The sequence below is a fragment of the Paroedura picta genome, chromosome 2 (assembly GCF_049243985.1).
Source record: "Paroedura picta isolate Pp20150507F chromosome 2, Ppicta_v3.0, whole genome shotgun sequence".
NCBI lineage: Eukaryota > Metazoa > Chordata > Lepidosauria > Squamata > Gekkonidae > Paroedura > Paroedura picta.
The window spans coordinates 102,464,050-102,485,399 of NC_135370.1; the positions used below are offsets into that span (position 1 = coordinate 102,464,050).

The following is a 21,350-nucleotide window of genomic DNA, read 5'->3' on the forward strand; positions in this document are numbered from 1 at the left end:
TTTGTATACACTTGATGTTCATAGTCAGAGAAAAACCTGTTGACTCCAACGTGGCTTAAGTTTAGCTATCCTACAAAATCTTGCCTTCTTGATAGGACACTGAATTTCCCTTGCCCTCACTTCTGATCAGCCAATGTGGTCTAATGTGGAGACTGGCATAATGAAAATAAGGGAGGTGGGAGGTTATAGAGACAGCAAGGGAACATATCACCAAACATATCAACCAGACCATTTGAGAAAGGGTAGCATTAGTTTGTACCTGAACACTTTGTAATGTAGTTGCATAGGAGGTTAATCCTAAAAATGTATTGTACATATTGCAGGATGGCAGAAGATACAGGGGGCTGCTATATCAGCCCTATATAAGGGCCAGGGCAGGCATCATGGCTTGCAGCCACACTGGGTGCTGCTAGATAGCCAGCACCCATGCAGCTACATTATGCTCTCAGAGAGGTGGGATAGCAAGAAGGCTCTCCTTGAGATCTCAGTGCTTGGGCAGGTCTATATGGGAGAAGTATGCTGGGTGGATTCTCCTTTCTGCACCACGTTTTCACTAACCACAGTGTATATTTGTTTACTTGTTAAAAATTCTGCCACCTTTCTACCTGAGCAGGGTGCACAAAGCAGCAGACATTTAAAAAAATAAATATCTAAGCAATTTAAGCAATTAAAAATACATTTAAAATGATAAACTAATTCAGTTTCAAACACAAATAAGCACCACCAGTAGGGTAGCCAAGAACTGTAATTGGAGGCATGCCAGACAAAAGTCTTCACCAGTTGGTAAAAGACACCAATAGAAAGAGACAGACAATTCTTCCTGGGGAACCATTTCATTACAAACTGTGGTCTGGAATAATGGGCTAGCAAAAACATCTATTCAGATATAAAGCTAACCAAAGTTCTGTCTAAACTAGCAAGGAAGGGGAAATGGCCACCGAGAGGGGAGAAAGCCACAAGGCACCTCTAATGCCCAAACCACAGATTGTCAGTTAAACAACATTGCTTGCAAACAGAAGCGTAACATCTACACTGCAGACTTTGTAAAGTCAGGAACTGCTTTGCAAAAGTCAGGAACTCCCAGGGTGCAGGCACACACGTGCAAAAACACTATGTTTGCAAGACTATTGGATAAGGTAACCCTGGTCAGTTACTTATTTACAAGAGTCCAAATGAATGATATAGATAAAAAGGTATAAGGAAAAAAAATGCAATTGTTGTACCACCAGCCATGTCCAGCTAGCCTGCCGTTCAGGATGAGGATGTGCAGGCTCTTCAAAAGATGCTTCCAGTATATTAGTTACAAGTGAGTATTATGCTGCAGGTGCCCATCCTGATTCAGAACTTGCATCAGTTTTCACTCTACCCTGGGACTTGTTGGACTGTGGTATATGAATATGGCCATGTACAAAGTGCTAAGGATCCATCCAAATTTGCGATTTCTTCTTGTTGACTGTCACTTTATTTAAAAGGAGGCAGCAGTGGCTTGGCTTCTGCCCCACTCCTTGTAATATTAAGAGAAGTTTATTACTGACTTCAGGGGGAAGAAGATCAGTTTCTGTGTCACAAATGGAGAGCATTAAGGCAATCCTTATGTTGAAGTAATTAGATCAGTACATGCAGCATTTCCCCTTTCCTGTGGGATGTATATATACCACCTTGACTGGAAATGGATGACACATTTAATCTGATTGAATTGTTAAATGGGACTTTAAGACAATGAACATTAGCTTCTTAGTATGTTTGGTAAACCCTAATAATTAAAACTGCATGTGAAGCAATGATTAAGGCTAATCCAAATATCAAGAAGGAGAGAGATGCACCTTTGATGTGTCATGGCACTACTATAATGAAAAGCATTTAGTTAATGGAGGATCTGTGTCACAACAGTGAGCATACAGAACCTGCAGGTGGAAAAAACACAAACACATTTCCCAGCAGAATCTCACGTCACAAGTCATTATGAAAATATGCAATAACTGATGAGATAGGCACAAAATGGATTTCTGTATTGCTGGACTGACTCATGGCTCCCAGCAATTAATGCTTTTTGTCATGTTAAGCAGACAAATAATGCTATCTGACATTACAGTATTTCACATTACAGTAAAATTTTGTAGCATTTGCTTATAATTGGACTTGAAATATGTTACCTAGGAAAAAAATGTGTATCTCTGGAACAGTCAAAGCCTATTAGAAACCTTCAGCTTGAGAAATCACAATGTTAACAGTTATATCCCCTAGCAAAGGTTTGCTTTCCTTAAATAGTGTTAAATTTAAACCCAGGAGCCCTAGTCTCTTTTAGAGTTACTCTTCCTCAGTGCATTGAGATTGAAAGGATAATTTAGTGCACAGACTCACTCAGCGTTAGCAAAGTTGCCAAAAGCAGCCAGGAGGAGCAAGACAAACTGCATGCACATGCAGGGCTCTATGAATAACATATTCATGTTGTCCAATAGAAGTAGATTCTAAGTGTTGCTTACACCAATATTTTACCATTTGGCATAAGTTGACTTTATCAACATGTCAACAGTCACTTCACACGACTTGTTGGCTTGAGATAATTCTACTGACCTATATCAACGCTGAAGCTTTGCTCAAGGAAGCAGAGTCTATAAATCTCATTGGAATTACCTGGATAGCCCAGGCAAGCCTGATTCTGTCACATCTTGGAAGCTAAGTATGGCCAGTCTTAGCTAGGATTTGGATTGGATGGGAGATGTCCAGATGGTAGTTCCTCCAAAGAGCATTAGGGGCCATACAATGGAATCAGGAAATGACAAAACCAACTCTGAGCATCCTTTTCCTGGCTGCCAGACAACCCTCAGATCTCCAGGCTACACTACACATGCCATGTGATTAATAAATTGGAATGGCTTCTGGCTTCTGTATTTTGGCCAAGATCCAGACATCTATACTTACAAAGCCTTTTTTGTGCGCATGGAAGTGGAAAGATAGCTGTATTGGTTTTCCTTCCCAGTGGCAACCTGTCTAGTCTGATGAAATGTTACCGCACAGAGCTTTCCCACCTTCAAAGGAAACATTTTGGGGATCATGATCAACTGCAGCAGAAAGATGAAAATCACCTGAACATAAACAGGACTGCTCTGGAGCTTCTAGAGAATACTGAAATTGAATGGTGCTGTTTGGTGTTTAAACTAAATTGGTAACAACTGGTTAGGACCCAGATGAGACTGCTAGTCTCTAAAAATCCATTTATTAATGAGATTTTGTTTTACTGTCTGCATATGTACATTATGCAGGGGAGATCTTACTGTGTACGAACATGCAGTGGACATATGCAAGGCAATCAAACGGACCCAGCATGGATCCAAAATTTGTGTTTAGTATCCTAGCCAGTCATGATTTTTAGAAGCCCGTGAGAGTCAGGATTCTTTCTTCCTTCTCATCTATTGACAGGTTTGGAGTTTTACAGAAGGGAGCAGCAGATGGCAAGTGAATTTGTACTCTTCCTCCAACCCATGACATTGATGTTACATCCAATCACAATAGGCAGGCTGACAATATTACAAATGGTGTGCTCTTTACCTCCCTTTTAAAACAACTTATTTTGTGCAGGAACATCCATTGAAATAGTCCTTTGCAGAAGGTAGTCAAAAAAGAGGCATATGTCTTTGCAGGCAACTGTTGCATAGTAGAACTGCAGACTGTTCCCAATACTATGTATGTATGTGACCTGCACAGGCCATCAGTGTCCCAGCTCTGAAATCCCTTGCAAGACGATACTTGCCTCTCAACAACCTGTATTGTGTTGGCCTTACTACCTCTTGGTTCCTGGGTCACCACTCAATGGCTACCAGTATGGGAATGGGGCCCTTGTCCTCCTTGGATTGTCATTCCACAGTGGCTACTCCCCTGGTAGGCTGTGTTAGAAACCTCCCCTATCAACACTGATTGCTAACTCTCACTGGTTATCTTGCAATGTAGTTATCTAACATAGATCGACAACGTGTGTTTCCTGGGATAAGAAACATGAGCTCTCAGCTAGCTATTCCTGTGAGCACTGGGATAGGCAACTAGAGACTTCTAAAATGTCACACCTGTTTGAGAATTTCAAAAATCTCTATGTGATACCCAGGCATTGATAGATGCCATTCTTCCAGAGCTGCTCCATTGGGAACACAGGGCATAGGGGACATTTCTGGGAGGTCTCTAGAAGTGGTTAAGTGGAAACCCTAGATTTTGCTTTAGTTAACAGCAGCAAAACAGAGTATTGTCTTGTCGTAAACAAAATTGCAATGAACGATATTATGTCTGAGCTACTCAGAAAAGAACAAGTGGGTGGCCAGAAGGGATTGGGTATGAGCTTAGCTCATGTGGCCATTTCCAGTATTCTGCAGGGGGCTGGACGGGATGAACTCTGTTTCTAAGACATATCTTAAAAGGAAACAGACATTTGATTTGGTCTCTGCAGCTGAAGTAGGGAACTAGAAGCACCATTTTTAACAACAACACCAAAGAAATCAGGTGTGTTTCTTGAGAAAATAAAATACCTAGAATTCAATAAAATGTCTGTAAAAAGTTTCACAATTACAACTTTAAGACCTCCAAAGTATCCAAAAGACAGTTATATGTTTATTATTCATATCTTCAAGTCAATACAGGTAAAATGCATTTGTACATGTAACAGCTCATATGTATTATGAAATGCAGCAAAGCTTTAAAGTGTGTACTAGCTGACGAGCTCTTTAAAGTGGCAATGCATATTTCTCTCTGTGCGCTCACACACAAACACACACACACGGGAACAAACAGAACTTTATGCCACACACAGCATCTCCTTCCGAGATAGAAGAAAGTGCAAACACTCTTAAGTCTCCAATAAAAGGCAGAATTTGGAAATGTGTTAATCTTTTCTTTCCACTGTGGGATTACTCTTATCCACATGGAATAAACAATTCACCAAAATCTCATTGTAAAAAGGAAATGTGTTGCTTTAACAAAATGTGTGACAAATACAGAAAATAGCAGCTCTGCTCTGGATATGCATTTGAGCAGAAATATGTCACAGAGGCTGGTGATGCTGTTACAGAAATGTTCCTGAAAGATACATTGGTTCTCAGTGAAAACAATTCCTTTACACCAAGGCAGGAGTTCAAAGGCACACATAGAGCTCCCCAACCTGTAAGAGTTTTTTTCATTTACTGCAGTGGAAAGAGAAGTTCCACATATATACAGAAACGAGCATGCAAAATGGAAGTGAATCCCTGCCACACATTCCACAAGAACATAGGTCCTGAAATCTGTCAGTGAAAGGCACTGAGGGTTGTGACTCCTTCATGGATTCCCATTTTGTCAGCTACCCCAGCTAGGAGTGTGCATTCAGTTAAGTTGAGCTGGAAAAAAAACCCCAAATGGTATTTTTAGGTGCTAATTGAAACAGATACCGATTTCTTTTACAGCCACTGAAATTACTGAGCCTGAAAAATACCAAAATATTCAGAATTTTTCAGAACCACCAGATAGCTGGAGTTAAAAGGCATTCAAAGTGGTTACAGTCTCTTTAAATGCTTTCTTCAAACTCATTTACTCTCAAACTAAAGCTGCAGTTTGGAGTAGAGAAGGCATTTAAAGGGATTGTGATCCCTTTAAATGCCTTTCACCTCTCTCCATTGGAAGCAATGGAGGATGGGGGCACCTTCTTTGGGGACCCACATAATTGGATCTCCTGATCCAATTTTTTAAAACTTGGGGGGGGGGTTGGGCTGAGGAGAGGGACCAGCAGCTATGCTGCAATTTGGTGTCTCTTCCTAAAAATACAACCACTCTTCACAGCCCCAGGCTGATTCTCCATTACACTCTAAACTATTTATTTATTTAAGTAATTACATTTATATAATGGTCCCCACATGCTAGAATACAATTAAAAAAATAACAAGTTTTCTGAATATTTACCAAGTCTGTACTGGGATTGGGAATCACAATATTTTTTGGGTTGAGTATACCTGAACCTGAAAAACACCAATGGGGGGGGGGTGTCTGCACACCTCTAGTCCCCACCGTGGCAGTATTTATTCCTGGGGTTATAGGAACCACAAAGCAGGTTGGAAGGCTGTACGAGTAGTAGAGGGAGGAAGATCATAGTCCTCTTTCATGTGGTGGTGGAGCTTTTGCTTATACAGCAAACAGAACAGGATGTTTACCCCTCCCATCTCCTCAATGCAGTTTTTCCTTTCCTATGTAGCTGTCAGTCTATGACAGTTTATGCATTGGGAACTTCACTGCCTCAGCTCCCATACAGCAACACAAATCGGGGGTGGATGAGGCGCACCAGGCGAAATGCTTCCCCGTGTGGGTGCAGGAAGAGATGGGGCAACTTGCCATGACTAAAACTCCAGCCTGCAGCCTGGCATGAAACCTCCAGTGCGTAAATGGTCTATGTGTGTCACAAAACACAGGAAATCAACTTTTCCAGATTAGAAGGAACTACAGGGGGAGGGAAGGATCCCTGATCTTCCTAATAGATCATAGAATCCAATAATCCAGTCCAAGGTGTGTGTGAAGCAGGGTTAGCATCACTTGTTCTATTCTAAGAATACTTCCAACTAGTTTGACTTAAATTGAAGGATAGTTGGCTTCAGATATTAGCGTATCCCACCATATAGAAGAGATTTTTAGTGTAAACCGACCCTTAGTGAAAAATAGCTGTCCCAACTTGCATAATGTCAAGTATTCAAAGGACTGGTTACTAATTCCCCCACCCCAAGCTACTCTTCACATCACTCAGTGCCACTAACTCCATTTGCGATTGGGGATAATTTTTTTTAAAGCTACTTCTCTTTGTATTTGCAAAGATGGTTCTATACTTTCCTTTTTTTACAGAGTCCTGATGAAATATGCATTCCCACCCCCCTTCAAAATGGCAGGATTTATCCTTGTTGTATTTTCATAAATACAGGAGCAAAAAAATAAAGATGGCTAACATATACCCTCTCCTGCTGTCAATGAGTTCTATGACATCATCTCCCTAAAGGGAAATGGGGAATGAGCCAGTTTGGTGTAGTGGTTAGGAGTGCAGACTTCTAATCTGGCATGCCAGGTTCGATTCTGCGTTCCCCCACATGCAACCAGCTGGGTGACCTTGGGCTCGTCACGGCACTGATAAAACTGTTCTGACCGGGCAGTGATATCAGGGCTCTCTCAGCCTCACCCACCCCATAGGGTGTTTGATGTGGGGAGAGGAATGGGAAGGTGACTGTAAGCCACTTTGAGCCTCCTTTGGGTAGGGAAAAGTGCATATAAGAACCAATTCTTCTTCTATTACAAGATACCCTTCACCACTGCATTGACCATTTTTCAACTGAAGAGGGACATAAGTGCAGCAGTGGGGGATTCAGGTCTTGGTTCTCCCAATCTAACTATATATACTTGGATTAAAAGGCGAGTCTTCACTTGTTGCTGGACTCTACTTCAAAATTTAGATGGGAATCAAAAGTTCTGAATGCACATGAAAAATGTCCTTGAACACAAGAACCCACCACATCAGGGAGAACATTCTAAGCTTGAAACTATCAGTTTTCAGTGTGCAAGGAGGCTGTTTACATGAGGGGACATTCAAATACAACTTACAGTGGAAGTAGCACAGCTTTTTATAAGGCACAGTATGTGAGTCTGGGGGTCCCATGTTTTGCCTCTGTGAGAATTCTGAGAATTCCAAATATATATATTTAAAACTGAGGTGTGAATACATCATAAACTGTACTTTGGGGGATGCTTTTAGCATCTTACATAGAAATCTACATAGGCATGGGGGGGGGAGTGGCAGCAATTGCCTTTGGTAGTGCTAACAGAACAGCTTTGTGGGGAGGGGAGGTAACTTGGGGGAAAAAATCATGTAGCATACAGAACCAATTACTTGGGTAATGTATAGAAAACAAGCCCTTTGCTGTATTTGCTTTCCAAAGAATATCATAGTTCATCATGGTTTTTTGTGAGGTCTTCACCATAATTTGTAGCTTGGCTTCCAACAAACATGTTCCAGTTGTCTAGAATCTCTTCTTTGGTTAACATTTGATCCTGGAAAGATTAAACAAAGTAAAGCCTTTAAAAAAGACACAGAATACCAACCAATCATTAGAGGGCATTGGCACTGTGTCTAAAAACAAAACATTTTTTTAAAAAACTCTTCACTTGGCCTGATGACAGCTTCACTAGCAAAACTGTCATATGGGAAGAGGCACTGTATATTCTCCAGACCAATGGTCCCCAACCTTTTTATCACTGGGGACCGGTTAACGCTTGACAATTTTACTGAGGCCCATGGGGGTAGTCTTTTGCCAAGGGACATCACTGCCACCACCTGAGCCCCTGCTCCACTTGCTTTCCCGCTGGCGCCACTGACTTCCCGCTGCCCATTGGGGGGCTCTTGCCAGCAGCAGCTGCGTAGTGCCACGCCGAGGGGGAGCTTCAGCCATGGCGGCCACTGAAGAGCATCAAAGGTGAGCAGCAGCCGGGGAGGACGAGGAGGAGCCGCGGCCCGGTAACGGTCCCTAGACCGGGGGTTGGGGGACCACTGCTCTAGACTATCCTAATTAACTGCTGGGTAGAATTAGCAGCAACGGCACTATAGAAGCACTCTTTATGTTTAACGAAACTGTCCCTTCCAATCATGTATTTGGGCAAAATGTTCCTGTTTGCCTCTCTTGCAAAAGATCTGCCAGTTAGTCCAGAATTGGTGGACAGGAAATGAGGAAAGCTAGCAATAATCTCCATTTTTCTAGCCATCTCTTTCTGTACCTGAATAATTTTTGTTTCATTTATTAAAATATCTATCATGTTTTACAGGCCAGAGGGGCTTTCAATGAAATGGAGGAAGGGAAGAATTGCCCCAATCCAACAGAAATGAGGGCGTACACTTTTGCTGCATTGATCTTGCTTCACTGTCTTCAAAAGGAGTGCAATCCAATCTTAATTTATGTTTTTTTTTCCAAAAGTGAACCTCATGGCTCAACAGGGATTTAAACCTGGGTCTCTCTAGCTCTGAACAGATACTCTAACCACTACATCACACTAGGTTCCCTTCATATACATTATTCATTCCCATTCCTTTACAAATGTATCTGAGAGATCACCTTTCTATCTATACCTTTCTGAAAAAGTTCAAGTAATACTAACCAGTTGGTGGTCCCTGGACCTCAACCAGGGCCAGAACAGTTTCCAACCTGGCCTCCACCTGGCGGAATGAGGTCCCAGAACATATCTGGGCCATGTCAGAGTTGGCACAGTTCCGCAGAGCCTGCAAGATGGAGCTCTATCACTAGGCTTTTGGCTGGGGCCAGTGATACACTAACACCCAACATCTACTGGGTCCCACCTATCCATTTATCCACCACTCACCATCCACTGCAGGACAGTAAGTCCACAGTCTGACTTGGGTGGGACCATAAGAGGTTCTAGAAATTGGACTGCTGATGCTGATATTTTAAACTGAATACCACTATTTGTTTTAATCATTTGTAACTAATTTTATTTATGCTTTTAGATTATTGTATATGTATATTATGTGTGATAGCGTATGCCACCCTGAGCTGACTTACTGGGAGAGCAGCATAAAAATAATCAAATAAAACACAGATACTGTTTTCCAATAAAATGTACATTCTAATCTTTGAATCAGTATGAATTTTGAAAACTCAAATTATTTTGGTCTAAAATTTGTGTCTTTCTGAGTTCATTATGTTTAATTTTGTTTTCTAAATTAATCAACATTCCTGTATTAACAGGTTTTATAAATCTCCATTTAATGTTTATTAGGAGGGGAAGTTATTAAAGATCAACTACTGGCAGGCTGACATGACTTAAAAAAGAACCAATTAGTCCAATAATCTAACCCATTAAACCTGCAAGGGAATTAGGTACCTTGTCAACATCCGATTCATAGACTAAATGCCTGGCTTCAGCTTGAGCATGATCATAGTCTTGTGGGAGGATCCAGTGCCGAATTTCTTCTTTATCCATCTTCCCATCCTTGTTTAGATCACGAAAATCTGCAAACTGTTCACGTTCAGTTATTACCCAGTCAGGTTCTGGACCACCATCTTCATGCGCAAACATGTCAGCTGGAAGCAGGAAGTACCATTAATATTGTATTTCAAATTAATATTTATCTTGCAAAATGAAATGAAATCAATATGAAGAGCATTAAAGAGAATAAGGTAACTTATGTGCAAAGAGGAATCTCTGGCTTCTTCAAGATGAATCTGTCCTCTGTCCCCCAAATACACAGATGCCAAACTTTACAAGTGCTGCTTTGCTCTTTTCATTAATCTATGTATTTGAGTACCTCTCCAGACAGTTGGCAGCTTTATCAACTATTTATCTTCATACAGCATTCTGCTATGCTCGCTGTTCTCTTACATAGGATTCCAAACTAATTGCCATGTTAAATAGTACTCTTGCCCCAAGATTCAATATCAGAGGAACATTCAACAAACTATTTCTCTCCAGTTAACTAGATTTGCTGCTGTAGTCTGTTCCATTATCTATGTTAGCGATCCCCAACCTGTGGGCCGCGGACCACATGTGGTCCTTCTCCCCCCCCCAGCCCTTTACTTCATCCCCCCTGGCCCTTTACAACACACTTCGGGTGTCATTGTCTCCCATCACTCCCAGATGGGACTATCTCGTTGCAGAGAAACAAGCTCAGGGTTCCCACTGATTTGTCATTGTCATGAGTTAAAATTTCCATGAAAATAAAATGTTCCTTATGTTCATTGTTGTGGCATGTCTGTATCTTATTTTGAAGGGATGTTTAAACATTACCATAGCGATCAGAGAGCGTTAGGGCAGTGGTTAAGAACTACCCCCCCCCACACACACACCGGGCCTCAGTAAAAGGCGTTGAGTGGTCCCCGGTGATAAAAAGATTGGGGACCACTGATCTATGTGACCGCAGTCTGAGAATTGGCCCAGTGCCTTGTCAAGACAAGAACAAGATGAAAAATAACTCAGCCAATAGAAGCAAATATTCACAGATCCCCTTCCTCATGCAGCAATCAAATCAGATTTGAAAATTGCTACTGGCCTATGATAATTAAGTGCCTCCAGATAAATAGTTTGTGATCTATTTTCAGGCTGCTGCTGAGCAACAAATTACCTACAGTTGTGGGCAAACAGGCTAGTAAAAAGGTGATGGGGCTTGTATCTTTTTTACAAGGTTCAAGTCACACCATGGAAATAAAGTCAACATATCAACATGGAGCATCATGGTGTCCAGGACTTTTGTATCCACAGATCAATATCAACCATATTCCAATGGCTTTTTGACTAGATTATGCCTCATCACGGTGACACAAGGAAGTATGTGAGACATGGGTCTGGTCCAGGTACACTGACCTAGGCATGGTGGAGAAGCATTCATTCTCTACCTGCAAAGTAATGTATCATGTGGATGCTCCAAGCAAAGATCTTTGTGTGTGAGAACATTGATTTGCAGGGTCATCTGCATCTCCTTTCTTGTCAGAGAACAGTGTGAAGCCAGAAAGTGAGCACAATGGTCTCCATGCTGAGTATCCCTTCTGCACATTATATGCATAATGGAGGAGGGAGGGGCATGCCCACTTTTCACAGTGATTGTGGCTATGCATGTAGGTGTCAAAACCTTAATCTATCTGTACCCTTTATGAAAGTGCGACTACATGTCTCAAGGGTAAAAAACATCTCATTTACTATTCTATCCAGCTCTTACATATGTTGTAGACAACTTGCTTCTATCTTTGCTTTGGCTTATATTCCTAAAGCTCTATTTGCTATGACATTGATGTAGCATTTTGATAAGGGTCTATGTTGTTTCATCACCTTTGCTATCTATCTCATCTGACAGAAACATTTTGATAAAATGTAAAGGAGACTAGTAAAGGAGAACTTTGGCCCTGAATGCCTCTCACTACTGAGTTTTTTCTAAGGTTGTAGAAGACAGAGAGTCACAGCTCTTTCAAGATCCCCTCTTAAGATGCAAACACAATTTTTTATGCTAGGTTCAGAAGTAGAGGAAGGAAAAGGACCCAGAGCAACTGTGCATCTTGTCTTTGCCAGCAAGTGTCTTTGTGGATAACATCAGAAGTAAATGAGCAGGACTGGGACAGTGAATAAAAAGCACACAGAAACTTAGGGAAACAAAAATCACCTACATGAAACAGGACAGCTTTTAGAGAAGCTTTTAAGAAGAAAACCCTCTGTGCAAGAGAAGTACATCTTGATTAATTCCCCTTTAATTTCTAAGCACTAAGTACTCTGGAGCAAAGACCCATGGTATTGAGAAATGCAAGAAGACTGGAAACAGTCTATTTCATTGTTACACATTCAGAACATTCCTCTTTCATGCAGTTTACAGGGTTGGCAGAACTGTCTATCCACAGACATGTCTTTCCACCAAGAGGAATGGAGGGCTAGCTGTGGCACCAGTCATGACTGGTGCTCTGAGCACAGAAGGCGGGTACATCAATGGGGCAGTTCAGACTTCTGAAAGCTGAACACAAGGACTTATTTACAATGACTTGTGCCCATAGAGAATGTGAGGACCAGAGAAAAGTCAAATAATAATCCTAAAAATATGGAAACTTGCAGTGCTCACACTGTGGGCACTGTTGATGGAACCTAGCTCCAGAAAGATATGGCTGGCCTTGACCTGAGCCAGGACATTTTTGGCCCTGACTCCAACATAGTGGAATGAGCTTCTAGGAGAGCTGAGGGCCCTGATGAGGTTGTCAAAGTTCCCACAGGGCCTGTAAAATGGAGCTCTTCCACCAGATCGTTGGTTGAGGGCAGATTCTTAAGATCAATGCCCCTCCCCCCAGGCTGTGCAATACCAACATGCAACCCCCCTAGTGGATGACTGTGGGGAGATAAGAGGGTTCTCATACACATCTGATACTTATGATAATTGTGAGACTCTCAACTTTGCTTTAAGGATTGGGATTTTTATATGGTTTAAATTGTTATTGTAATCTGCCTTGATTCCCTGGAGGAAGGTGGACTATAAATTCAACAACAACCACCACAATAGAGTAAAAACTTCCATTACCAGATCAAGTTATAGTTATTTGCATTGCTGAGTTATTGGGACAAAGAACGACATAAATATTGCAATGAATTTTGCACATGTTAATAACTAAATCTACTGCTCTCACTACTACCATAAAAGCTACTGCAAATATCATATGTCCCACAGGAAAGCACTTTAACAGTGCAATCCTAAACAGTTACATCCTTCTAAGTTCCCTTTAAAAGTATTTAAAGAGAGCAATTGTTTAGAATTACATTGCTAGTCATTCTTTACAGGTCTATAGAGTTCCCAGGGTGCCTAAATCCACATTAATCAAGGCTCCCTGAGCAAAGTTCACAAATCTTATGTGAATGGATTAAGGGACAGTAGGATTTGGAATCTCTGTATGACCTCTAATGAGATCATTAAGAATTATTTTCCAAATATGAGAATCCAGGTTCAGAGGAGGCATCTCTTCCAAACAAAAGGTTCAGATGTGTTCAGGCCACTTAAATGAGCACCAGATTTTCTGTGTGTAGGTATCATGTAAACATTCATCCTACAAAAAGGGTTCTGCCATGTTTAGAGGTGAACCTATCATACCTACCAGATGAGGCAAGAATACGCCATCTCATATCTCTGAGTGCACTTCCACAAAGGGAGATGGCCCAAACCTTTAAAAAAAAAAGCCTCTAAGAATCAGTATTTTAATATCCATGCCATTCTTACCAATGTATTCATCTTGGTCCACAAAGCCATCTTCATTTTTGTCTATATCCTCCAATGTTTCCTGTAAAAATAGGGAAAGTCTATACAAAGTTGTGTGATTGTTGCCCAAATTAATGATAAAGTAATTTGTACTTTGAACGTCCATCAAGAACTGTTTTAGCAAATAGTTCCCATATCTCATAAAATCAATCTATCATTATTAAAATATATCAATGAATGTAAAATGTATGCAAAATACTTATAAATTATAAGGGTATATTCAAATATAAACATTTATTTATTCTATTTATATACCACCCTCCCCAAAGGCTCAGTCATTCTATAACTGCTGAGTGTACATATCACAAAAATATATAGTAGTAACTATGTCATAACTTTACTATACAAGTAAAGAAGATTTCTTCAAACTAAAAAAAAAGAATAACTGGGTAGAAAAAAGGAATACTGAATCATGGTCATGAAGACAATTTTTCTATTAAAAGTTTTTGATTCAGGACTGATGCATACATGGATAGCTACCCTGCAAATAAAAATGACTTTTGACAGAGCAGTAAAATGAAGATGTGGGGAGAAATGCATGTAATCTTTTACTTCATCTTAAGGACCTATCTTATTGTACTGAAGCAACTATAACGCCAACCAAAGCCACTGTGCACTTGTGAACTATTGCAGCACGGTGGCCCAAAAGTAGCTCTACTTGAGTTACGAACTTTGTCTTGAGACAGATCAAAGTGTGGGACCACATCAGATTACTTGTCCCGCATATTCAATAAGATAAAACTCCTAGCAGATACAACTGATCAATGTGGATAAATTCATCTAGAACCACCCTGTCAAGTTCTCTTGCTATCTGTATTCAGCCAATCCGATCACTTTCTCAATACCCAAATCCAGATTCCATAAAGAGCTCTCCTTCCTGCTGAAATGGCCAGCTGTGGTTATTCAGGAAGCCTTGCCCGGAAAGATGAGGAAGCTGGTTTTCCGATCGGTTTAGTCAATGGAAATCAAAAGAAGGCACACTGGCTCTGCAGTTGCTTACTAGTACAACAATGTCTTTCATGTGCTCAAACTCCTCTGGGTGAAGGAAAGCTGTGAACTCCTCCCGAGTGGCTGCTGAATCACCATCCAGATCAGCCGTTTTGAATCTTCTTTCATCCCTGGGCAGCATTTTTTTAAAACTGTGCTGATATGTAGCATCTTGAAATTCTTCTTGATTTTCTAAGAACCAGAATAAATGAAGCACGTGACAAAGAGAAACAGCGGAGGAGCAAAAGAACTGTGCAGCACCAGCCCAGCATGGAAGCTGCTTCTGACCCTCCCACCTGGCCTCATCCACAGCAGGTCTTCACTACTGAAGTGCTGTTCTTGCTGCTGCTCACATGCATGGAAAGAGAATTTGCCTTCAGTCAAGTCATATACAGAAAAAACGACTCAAGAGAAAAGCAATACAACACACGCACCAACTTATATTGGGAATAAGACTCCAAATGGAACTTTGGATATCGGTCTAGTACATTTTTGTCCAACCTTCATGGTTCTAAGCATACTAAAGGGCCATTTATGGAGGGTGGAGAACAGGAGTCCCTACTTTTTGTTTCATACCAAATGCAGTAATTCCTTAGGAACATCAATACTCCGACCCAAGGGCTGGTTCCCGGTTCAATACCATGTGACTCTTACTTGGGTCAGACTTGGTCAGCATGGTAAAGGAACAACTAAATCTGCCTTGAGTCCAAGTGACAAAGGTGAGCTATAAATTATGTAAATAAATAAATATATTCTTTAGCTACAACTAAAAAGGGGCATGTCAGTGATTTATCTTTGTTGATAACAATATTACTGTTATTGCAAGACAAAAAACTATTTTAAATCCTGCTTAGCGCTCAGTGTTAAATGTATTCAAGACTAGGACTTGCTAAACTCTGAACTACTGAAATCCAAGATAGGTGTCCTTGAAAAAGGACCATTTAACTCCCTGTTCCTTCAGGATGTGGTGGGGCAATTCCCTTCACACCTTGAAGGATCCTGAGAAGGAAGAACTGGATTTGGAGGCACAAGCAATTTCATCCTACTTGCTTCCTTTCAGTCTAATTTCTAATACTGAATAGATCCATGGAGACCAAGTTGTATGGGGAAAGGTTGAGGGAGCTTAGTCTGTTTACCCTGGAGAGGACTAAAAAACGGTGTGATAATCAAGTATCTGGCTGTCACACAGAGGATGGAGCAGAGTTGTTTTCTGTTCCCCAGAGGTTCAAACCAGAACCAATGGGTTTTAAATTAATACAAAATAATTTGTGGCTAAACATCCACAAGAAGTTCCTAACAGTTAGAGCAGTTCCTCAGTGGAATGGGCTTCCTTGGGAAGTGGTGGGTTTTCCTTCTTAGGAACTTTTAAAGCAGAGGCTAGTGCTGATTCTGTAAAATTAGGCAGATTGCGAGTGGGTGGGCAGGATGGGTTGTGTCAGTGCTTAGCTCTTATGGTCCTTTCTTGCATGCCCAGGAAAATGCTGATCACCACTATGGGGTTAGGAGGTCAATTTCCTCCAGGTGAGATTGGCCAGGGATTCTGGCTTCCTTGGGGCAGGGCATCATCTGGGCATGAAATTGGGGTCACTGTGGGTGGGTAGGTAGATGTGAGTTTCCTGCATTGTGCAGGGGGTTGGACTAGACGACCCTGGAGGTCTCTTCCAATTCCATGATTCTACGATTCACTCCTACACATCTCTCCTGCTAACATTCTGTGCAACGTGTGACATCCATGGAGTATGTGCATTGCTCTAGGATCCTACCAGTTTGGGCAGGGAAGCCAAGGATTTTAAATCTCACATTTTCTGCATGCCTAGAGGAGTCACTACAACCTGTACAGACCTATAAAAGCCCTGTCCTTCCCCCCATGTTACTGTCAGAATGTGTTTATTAATACAGTAGGTAATAGAAATAATCCTAAATAAGAATGTGGAGCCATGTTTAGAGTAGTGGTTTGAGATGCTGAGTAACACAGGCTAGATGAGAAGTTCTGAATAGTTTCTGAATAGAACAACCCTTCAAAAGCCCACAGTCTACAGTCATCATAAGAACTGAACTGCTGTTTGTACCACCATTTGTGCCTCACCCCTTCTTAGTATCTGGAGCAAGATACTGGAGCAAGGGAGTTGAAGAAAAAGAGCTATTTTTTGTACTCTGCTTTGGACTACTTGGAGGAGTCTCAAAGCAACTTACAATCATCTACCCTTCCTCTTCCCACAGCAGACAGCCTGTGAGGTAGGTTGAGGCTGAGAGCTCTGAAAGAACTGTGACTCGATCAAGGTCACCCAACTGACTGGAGGTGAAGATGCGGGGAATCAAACAGTTCTCCAAATTAGAAGCCGCAGCTCTTAACCACTACACTAAGTTGGCTCTTGTGAAGACCACACAGCAACTGCTGCAGGTCCCTGAACTATGTTAGTAAATAATTATCCACTTCTTTCTTTACCTAGGTAATAGCCATATGTAGCTTGCTTGTATTCTTCCCAGGAGATTTTATTGTCTTTGTTGAAGTCATAATCTCTCCAGACTTTAGCCACATTTTCAAAAATGTAGCGTTTCTGCACCCGTTTGATCCAGTTTTTCAGTTCTTCTGTTGTGACAAGGCCATCTTTGTTATCATCAATTCGATCAACAATTTTCCTGCGTTAACACACACAGTTACTGATCCACAACAGCACAACAAATCCTTAGTATCTATATGTACAATTTTTCTTGAATATTACATTACTTAATTGTTATATATGGTGTCTATAAGAGACTGGACTTTCACAAGCTACCATTTGCTGACATGTTGCTGTTTTTAAGTATTTGAAAGGTCGTCTCTTAGAGGAGGGCAGGGAGCAGCTCCTGTTGGCAGCAAAGGACAAGTTCTGCAGTAATGGGTTTCAACTATGTGGAGAATGGTACCAGATAAATATCAGGAAAAAAATGTTCACGGAGTAGTTCAGCAGTGGAATTGGCTGCCTAAGGAGGTGCTGAGCTCCCCATCAGTGGCAATTTTCAAACAGCTGCTGGATATATACTTATCCTGGATGTTTTGAGCTGATCCGCCATTGAGCAGAGGGTTGAACTCAATGGCCTGCATGGCCCCTTCCAACTCTATGATTCTAAGGCAGGCATGTGAAGAAAATTCGTCTGCAACTGGAAAATAGGACTTAAAAATGCAGGTACCTTTGAATTTCCAGCAAAGAGTGTTGGGTGCAATTACAAAATTGTTGCTCCTGGAGGCAGAGCCAACTATGATATGTCATGGACTGAGGTGATCCTTAACTCTAACAGTAACTTTTAAATACTTTGGGTCAAGATTCTGCTTAACAAGATAACTTTTAAAGTGAACATATTCAGTGACTATTCTTGTACCGTGGTGTTGGTTACTGTGGAAGCAATCTAAAGAAAACACTTGTACAACCAATTTTTTTTTAAATCTGCACAACCAATCAAAAGCCTTGCTGGGCAAAAGTCTCAACTGGTCTCACCCAGTTTGTGTGCTGTCACTTCCTGTGCTGTGGGAATAGCCTGGTGCTGTCACATCTGGTGGGTGTGTCTGGGTGATGTGGCTTCTGGAGCATGACAGGAAAGTGAGGCTTGCTGACTACACCGCTGGGGGTTTCTCAAAGAATATTGCAGGGGTTTCTCAATGGTAAAAAAGTTTTAAAAGGTTGATGTAAATGAATATTTTAGTGTGGGAACATTCCATGACACACAATCTAAAGTGGTCTAAGGCCACAAAGAGGTTCCCCGCCTCAGCTGCAATTTGTGAGACCTAGACCTCTTCTAAGAAATAGGCGCTTAAAAGCTCTTGCTGGTTCTTAATACAGTTCTAACATCTAATCTACATGTAGATGGAAAACTTAACCATGGTTAAATTAGAATGTGTACAGACCAGGCATTTTGCCCGACTCTCTCACACACATCTTATTCCTCTCCTCTTCTCACAAAGAGCAGGGTGAAGGAATTCTAGTGAGAAACTGACTCCAACAAACACATATATTCAGATTAACCTCTGTCTCCATCCAATCAGTATTTTAAATCTTTGTTGAATCTAATTGAGAATGCTGGCAAACAGGGAGAAAACTAACTCTGCTTTAACACAGGCCTCTGCATTTCATGAGAGGCATAGTCACTTGACTGTGCTCCACAGGAGACATGAGGAGCATTGTATATTCACAAGCCTCACAGCGAGGACAGGTTTATGCACTCCTGAGCAGAGGTACACCCTTCTAAGTTCATTGAAGTCAATGGGCTTAGAAGGCTGTGTGCTTAGGACTGCACGATACATCTGCAACCTGAAGTTGTTTCTATCATTCTTCACAACTATAAGGCTATTTTCAATACTACTGCAACTGCTCTTTCCAAGGTATTTCTCCTGTGATTCAGGGGGTCTGTGCAGAGAGTGACTGTAGACATTATAGATACAGAAAAGAGCAGTAAACCTGCAAGAAGCCATTTCCACATGGCACCATACAGAAACTCCATTTGGTACAGAATACCACAGTTTGGCTATTATTGGGAGCTTGATGGAGCAAACATATGACTCCCATCTTGCAAGCTTGACATGGGCTGCCTATCTCTTACCAAGCTCAATTTAAAGTATTAGCTATCACATGTACTCTGCGAGATGGCCTCTCCCCTATGCTCTGCCACAAATGCTTCACTCATGTCAGAAGGGACTTCTGTGGGTGTCGCCCTACAAATGGGGGAAAATCAAAAACTGTTGTGGCCCCCACCTTGTGAAATGGCAACCTGAGGATGTCTGGAAGACTCACAGTCTGGTTGGCCTATACTCTTGTGTTTAACTTGCTGAAACTAGGATACCACTATAGAATGTTTGCATCATTCAAGGTATCATGTCAATACTTGTGCTTTGCTTCAGTTGTCAGACTTCTGGTTGGTTCTACAACCCTAATTCTCTTGCACTGTACACTGAACACCACACCCCATCATTTGTCTTGACTCGCACTGAAATCACCTTGAGTCCAAGTGAGAAAGGCAGACTATAAACAATGTAAATAAAGAAACATACAAGGTGCAGACTAGCCCATGTAACAGTATTTCAAACCATGTACAGACTGGCAGATACAATAGCACAGTCTGCCCAGCTGGCTTCCCACTGGGAGGTATTTTGGAGGAAAAGTGCCTGTCCTCTTCAGAGACAGTTCCCAGACATCCAACAGGGTATTTTAGCACTTCCACAGGAGATACCATGCAGACATTCCCCAACAACGTGGAAATTATGCATCGTATTTGTTAATGGTCATTTTCACTGGTTATAGCAGTACTCCCCCCCCCCAAAAAAAAGATTCAAATGTATAACAGGAAAACAAGGAAAAATACCAAAAGGGAAAATGAAGATTTCTAGCCTAAGAAATTAAAGGAGCAGAGGAGAGGTTTGAACCAAGAAGTTCTATCTGGCAGGAAACGTTGATGAATATACTGAATATACTTCCAGAACAGAAATCTGTGCACAGATCATTTAGCGACCGTTAACCGTGGGTCATGGTGCCTCACTTGAAGGAACTACTGGAGTTTTGCTTAATACGTAGCGGTTCCGAGGGTGCCTCCTTTCTGAGAATGAAAGTCGGTTCTTCGTTCCCCATTCGGAAGAGCGATGAATGAGACCTCCCCGCTGCCACGTTATCAGCGAACTGCAGTCACTCCGCTGCCTCCCGCTCCCCTCCCCGCAGAGTCCGCCGCTCCCAAACTGGGAAGTATTCCCTTTCCCCGTATCAGAGCGGATGTTACAACCTGACTACCCTCAAGGGCCCCTCCCTCGGCCGGGAAAACGCATCCGAAGGGCTTTCCATCCACGGGGCACACCACCAGGGCCTCGTGGGGTGGGATGGCAGTGCCTGTCCTTCGGGAGAAGCACAAAAGTGGTGCGGCTTTCGTCCCACCCCGGGACAATTGCTCCCCGCTCGAGCGGTCTTACCCCAGTCTCTCTTTGCTTTCCTCTGGGGTGAGCTGATCGAAAGTTTTCGCTTCCTCTTTGCCCAGGAAGGCCTCGTGGTCGTACTGGAAGCTCTGGTTGTCTTCGTGCTGCTGCTTGCTGAGCTCGGCGTCAGGGTGGACTCCCCTCTCCTTCCTGAAAGTGGGGACGCCACGGGACCCCCGCGGGCAAAGCAGCAGCAGCAGCAGCAGCAGCAACGGGTAGTAGCCGCACGGGGCTTTGAAGCCCATTCTCTGCTCCGGGCAAAGCAGGCTCTGTCACGGGGCGAGCAACACAAAAGTTGTAGACGGCATCAAACAAACAGAAACTTTCTAGCTAGTGAGACAAGGACCGGGTCAACTCCCACAGTGTCTTTTACCTGCAAAAACGCTCCTGATCCACCCGCGCAGCAGCACCGGCTCAACTCGCCCACAAAAAGCAATCACCGCGGGGCGGCACGTACCCCCCACCCCCCATTGCACAATACCGGTTGGGAAAGCTTCCCATTAGGAATGCACATGAATGACCTAATTTGGATTGGGATTGGAATCCCCCCCCCTCCGGGCCGAGCCAGTCAGGAGTACGGTTGCAAATGATTTGCTAGGCTGCGCCCTTGCATGCTACAACTCCTGCGATTGGGCAAGGAGGATGGGCCCTGGGGGAGGA

The 21,350-nt window shown here is 42.3% G+C and overlaps 1 protein-coding gene across 3 annotated transcripts; it reads right to left on the bottom strand.

Annotated features, from left to right (window-relative positions):
* Nucleotides 1–4,571: 4,571 nt before the first annotated feature.
* On the bottom strand, nucleotides 4,572–21,250 carry RCN1 (reticulocalbin 1). 3 transcript variants are annotated; one of them, XR_013228338.1, is made up of 8 exons: nucleotides 21,064–21,250; nucleotides 20,688–20,959; nucleotides 17,205–17,398; nucleotides 14,772–14,950; nucleotides 13,733–13,793; nucleotides 9,880–10,079; nucleotides 7,877–8,037; nucleotides 4,572–5,357 (listed from the first exon to the last, which is right to left on the bottom strand). XR_013228338.1 is itself a non-coding variant. In XM_077321921.1 (8 exons), the coding sequence occupies exons 2-8, from the start codon at nucleotides 20,933–20,935 to the stop codon at nucleotides 5,344–5,346; spliced, it is 969 nt and encodes a 322-aa protein (XP_077178036.1). In that variant the 5' UTR covers nucleotides 20,936–20,959; nucleotides 21,064–21,250; the 3' UTR covers nucleotides 4,572–5,343. The 3 variants fall into 3 exon arrangements, 2 of the variants coding, with proteins under 2 accessions (XP_077178036.1, XP_077178035.1); XM_077321921.1 differs by having other exon boundaries at nucleotides 7,965–8,037; XM_077321920.1 differs by having other exon boundaries at nucleotides 4,572–8,037.
* Between the last annotated feature and the right edge of the window lie 100 nt (nucleotides 21,251–21,350).

Coding starts and splice junctions, on each gene's coding strand:
- RCN1 (XM_077321920.1), bottom strand. CDS start 20,935: ATGGGCTTCAAAGCCCCGTGCGGCTACTACCCGTTGCTGCTGCTGCTG. Junction 14,951..17,204: donor TACATATGGCTATTACCTAG/GTAAAGAAAGAA, acceptor TCTGGTTCTTAG/AAAATCAAGAAGAATTTCAA. Junction 8,038..9,879: donor ATGAATCGGATGTTGACAAG/GTACCTAATTCC, acceptor TAATCTTTCCAG/GATCAAATGTTAACCAAAGA.